Raw genomic sequence first — 5,140 nt, forward strand, 5'->3', positions numbered from 1 at the left:
TTTTAGAAAGCCTGGGCAGTCCCTTTGATAGTGTCCCTCCTCTTTGCAGAAGTTACAAGCATTTTCTCCAGCAGTGCAGCTGCTAGGAGCAAAAGAAGAACCACCGGCTTCTTTACCCTTGAATGCCTTAGGGTTGAATGGCTTAGTGCCTTCTTTCTTGACTTGCCTTTTCTGAGGCTTAGGGAAACCTTGCCCGTCATGCTTTCTCTTGTTAGAGCCAACATGAAAAATATGGTCTTTCTTCTTCCTCATGATCCTCTCTTCCTCCTGGACGATCCTTGCGGTCATCTCAGAGAGTTGCCATTTTTCCTTTAGAGAGTTATAATTGACCTTAAATCGTTCAAACTCTTCAGGAAGAGACTCAAGAATAATTATGACAAGAAGGGCTTCACTTAAAGAACACTCCAAAGCCTTAAGCTTGGTGAAAGCATTTACCACCCTCAATATGTGATGCCTAACATTTCTTTCAATAGTGTATTTCTGAAGAAGCTTAGCAAAAAACTCATGAGCATACACTTTGACGGAGCCTTTAAATTGCTCCTCCATTTCAGTGAGGAAATCTTTAGCAGTGTCTTTCTTAGGGAGTGCTTCAGAAATGTCCGGCGATATTGTCGCTTTCATGATGAGAAGCGCAATATGGTTGGACTTGTTCCACTTTTCCATCTTGACATCATAGTCCTTCTTGAGTTCTGCATACCCTGTGACACCTGCCACAGGTGCCACAGGTTTTTCTTCCCTCAAGGCATAGTCAAATTCATTACAACCCAAACATAATTCGACTTGGGACTTCCAACGAGGGGAGTTACTCCCCGTAAGTGGTTCGATCGTGTCGGACCGGAATGGAGCGGAAGCTAAAATCATCATAAAAGTTCATAAGTAAACTTGCATGATTATAAATTTGCGTTGGTAAATAAACAAACATGCCAAGTATTTAATTTCAACTCCATGTCAAAACAACGTTGGGCAGAAAAAACATGGAATTAAAATATCATAGCGGATGACTCATAATAATAAAACAACGTTGGTCCGAATTAAAATTAGAGTCATTTCATTCTCAATTTGAACATCAACATAAAAAAACATTATCATTATTTGATGTCTAAAAAAGTTCATCATCCAAAACACATAATAAATCCTGAATAAAATATCTCGTTGGTTCAATTTTACCCAGAATAATAATGTGTTTATTATATTTTTTTACGCATTTTGTGGTTTAAACAGTGCATAACATAATATTTATTAACTTATTTTCACTGGAAAAAGAACAAAAAAACGCGACAGTGATTTTGGCCCGAAATACCCCACAGTTATTCAACGGCCCAACCCAGCAGCGAAAAACGTAAATAGAAAAAAAACGCGCTGGGCTAAGGCAACCTGGGCCGAAGCCCGTGACCGAAAATGGCCCATTAATGCCCGAAGGCCCGAGCCGGTGCTCCGCGTCGCTGAGAGCCGCTCGATTGAATCGGACGGCCGGCGCGGCTTGGAGCCCGAACAAAAGTGTCGACCGGCCTAACCCTAGTCACTTTCTCCCCTGACCCCTCCGCCCCCGCGTTTAGCGCTACAGACAGCGGCAACGGCGTACAACGGCGGCCCGAGGCGCACCGGCCAAGGCGGCGCTGCGGCTGCGCTCGCCGGAGCAGCGTGCCGCGGACTTAGTCCGGCGCGCTTCTCCGTCGAGCGTGGCTGCTGACGCCGCGCGCAAGGGGCGGGGTATGCTCGCCTAGGATTCCATTTCGGGGTGACGACGACGAGCACGACCACAAGGCTGAGCTGGCGTTCGTCCATAAGCACGGCGGCAGCGGCTGAAGTTCTTTCCGCACGTCATCCCGAGGACGGTGGCGTCACGGCGTCTCCGCCCTCGCACCGCGGTGGACGCGATGCGGGCCTCGAAGGGAAGAGGCGGCTACACAGCGCATTAGGTGAGGATTCTCCTCATTTCTTCTCCAGTTCGTTCCATCAGTGCTTGATTTGGGGGAAAACAGTCCTAATTGCAGAATTAGGGTTCTTACGAATTGGGGAAAAAATCTAGGGTTCTTAAACATGAGGGGTTGCTACTGTTGACGTGCGTGTATCCCTCCGCCTTCTATGTTGATAATGCATACGGAAACAGGACTTAAACATGATCAATTTTAATCAACTTAACATGAAGGTGAGCATTAGATCTTAACTTAGATTAATTAGAATTGATGAACGTAGGTGGCAGTACTGATCCGTAGCATATTAGAATTAAACCATGATGATTTACAGAGGGCATCAAGACAGTAGCATGCATCTTTGGGCTAACCAGGGGCTAAAACTTTCAATCTTGATCATGAACCCTAAACCTGACTTGATCTAAACTTGATGTTGATCTACAGATCAATAATATAGGGACCTATTGCAATCAAACTTGGCGATTGATACCATTGTTGGAATAATTATGCATCTCTGGGATGCCATTAGCAGGAACAGATTGCATCTAGATCACCTAAAAAACATGAACAGAAAAGGGTTTAGGGGATCATTACGTGTCACGGCAGTGGACATGATCGCCTGCTTGGTGCAGACTTGATGCAGGGGTGATGTAGTCGAGGTAGAAGTCCTCCTCAACGTCCTGATGCCCTCAGGACGCCACTGGCATTGCCCGGGGACGGCAGCGGCGGCTGGAGTAGGTCTTCCAATCGCTGCAGCGCTCCCCCTGATCGGATGAGGTGAGAGAATATCGGGAGGGGAGTGAAACCGTACGTGAATTGTGATCGCGCAGGCTGCCAACCCTCTCCCGTACCCCTTTTATGTAGCGCTGGCGACAGGGGACCTAAACCATCAGTTGGTTTGGGTGCCCCCGATCAGGGCGCCTCAGTTGGGATAAAAAGCCCACGTACGTTGGTGCGTGGGGCTTTTTTCTTTAACCTTATCTTTCCTTTTTTTTCTGTTAGACTAATAGATCTAACTGGCTTGTTTAAGCCGTCATATCAAACCAACACTCTAGTCTCCCATGCTTTGCAACTGCTCTCCCCGTCGATGCGCAAAATAAAACAACTTTTATTTTTATTTGGGCGGATGTGCTGGCCCGCGATGTTGTTTCTTGTCCGTGGAAACAAAAGAAAAAGAAACGGAAAAACTAACGCCCACACGTGTGGGCGTTTGCACATCGCCCACACGCCTCCATCACCACTCATTTTCCCACATATGAACAAATGACATCAGCAAAAATCTTTTTGTTTCGACTTAAAAATATTTTATCTCCTAATTAAAAAACAAATTAAAAATCCGTTTTCACCATTAAATCCGTCTCGACGAGATCTTCAAAACTAGACCCCATGTTGATATGTTTCGACGAAAAATTTTTTTGCCCAAAAGTTGCTATGATGTTTACACTGTAGTTGCCATGGTGCTTAAACTAAAGTTGCCATGTGGCAATTTTAGTTTTTAGATCATGGCAATTTTAGTTTTTAATGATGGCAATTCTAATATTTTGACCATGAGAATATTTTTTTGCATGAATCATGGCAATTTTAAGTGCTTGTATCATGGCAATTTTAGTTTATGGTGCATGACAAGTCTAGTTTCTTAATTCTCCGTTTTATAATATGTCAAAATTTACTTTTTAATATAGAAGAAAATAGCTGAAACATAACATGGCAACTTTAGTGTAAACATCATGGCAATTCATGTGCAATACACATGGCAACTTTTAACCAAAAAAAATTTCGTTGAAATATATTGATATGAGATCTAGTTTCGAAGATCTCGTCGCGAGGGATTTATTGGTGAAAAGTCGGATTTTTCATTTAAGAGATAAAATATTTTAAAAACTGAAAATCTAAAAAAATTTCCACATGCATGCGGTGACATGGCATAGTCTGTATGTTATAGGGCGTGTGAGCGAGTTTGGCTCCCACCACACGTGTGGGCGTTAGCGTTGTCCAAAAGAAATCATTCTTTTCTTGCGAGTACCCGCTGATGCGACCTCCCGTGCTTGCGCAGGACGAGGCGCTGGTTCGCGAGCGGGGGCGGGAACGGGGCTGGAGGTCCGGTCGCCAACAGCAACGGGAAAGGGACTGGAGGGCCTGGCGCCGGCATGGGGGCTGCCCCATCCTGGACTGGCTGCACGGGCGCATGCGCCAAGGAGGTGCTGGATCTCCGGGCAGAGATGCTGTGGAGCAACCATCAAATCTGGATGCGCATCGACAACCTGGCTCAAGAAAACGTGGCACTGCGCTCCCTGATAGTGTAACTAATCTTCTTTGTCTCCTTAATTTCTGCTCCTTTTGCTTGGTTTGATGCAATCTACTGACAAATGTTCACGCTTTAAACCTTGAGAACGCAGGAAGAACGAGGTCAACGCCAAGACAAGGCTGATGGACCTGACTTACAAGCTGATCTACTCCGGTGTGGCGGCCAGCATTGGGACCGTCGTATACTACTTAACACCCGCGTTGGAGTACCTGTGGTATGAGATGTTGCATAAGCTTGCTGAGCGTGAGAGGGAGCAGGAGGAGGAGGCAGCACGCGCTGAGGCTGAGACAAACAAGCCACCGAAGGAGGAGGAGGGCAGCGGGACTAACAAGCCACCCAAGGAGGAGGAGGGCAGCGGGACTGACAAGCCACCCAATGAGGAGGAGGTCGGAGGGCCTAAGCAGTCACTGAAGGTGGAGGATGATGGAGGGGTGAATGCCAAATCACCCAAGGAGGAGGAGAAGCACGGCAAGGCAGCCGAGCCACCAAAGAAATGGGGCTTCTTTGGCTTGTGATGTGATCTACACTTTTGATGAGTAGACATTTGAACAATTTGTAGTAGTTAAGTGCAACCAGATCGTGTTTGTTTCATTTCAGTTGACATGATGGATGGGCTTTACTGCTTATAAAATTTCCAAGTATTGCAGACGCCGGGGGCTATGTACTCCTTCTCTAAAAGAGAGAGAGAACTATATGTACTATTATTTCTCAGTATTTTGATCTAAGGACTTCAAATCCTGCTTTTATTGGTTGTCATATCACACTTCATGCAGTACCATTTTTGTTTTTTCTTAAGTTCCTTAGTGTTGTATCTTTGCGTAATTTAATGGGTCGTACAATGGGAAAAATAAAATTAACTCCTGTGTACAGATTTTTTTTTCCCAGGGATCTCTCTAAACTTCCAGCAGGGAGATAGGAAAAG

The 5,140-nt window shown here is 45.5% G+C and overlaps 1 protein-coding gene across 1 annotated transcript; it reads left to right on the forward strand.

Annotated features, from left to right (window-relative positions):
• The first annotated feature begins 4,061 nt into the window (after positions 1 to 4,061).
• On the forward strand, positions 4,062 to 4,793 carry LOC119322501. The gene is made up of 2 exons (XM_037595986.1): positions 4,062 to 4,212; positions 4,310 to 4,793. Exons 1-2 carry the CDS (start codon positions 4,133 to 4,135, stop codon positions 4,731 to 4,733), a joined length of 504 nt encoding a protein of 167 aa, XP_037451883.1. The 5' UTR covers positions 4,062 to 4,132; the 3' UTR covers positions 4,734 to 4,793.
• Positions 4,794 to 5,140: the final 347 nt, after the last annotated feature.

This window comes from Triticum dicoccoides, chromosome 6B (genome assembly GCF_002162155.2).
Source record: "Triticum dicoccoides isolate Atlit2015 ecotype Zavitan chromosome 6B, WEW_v2.0, whole genome shotgun sequence".
NCBI lineage: Eukaryota > Viridiplantae > Streptophyta > Magnoliopsida > Poales > Poaceae > Triticum > Triticum dicoccoides.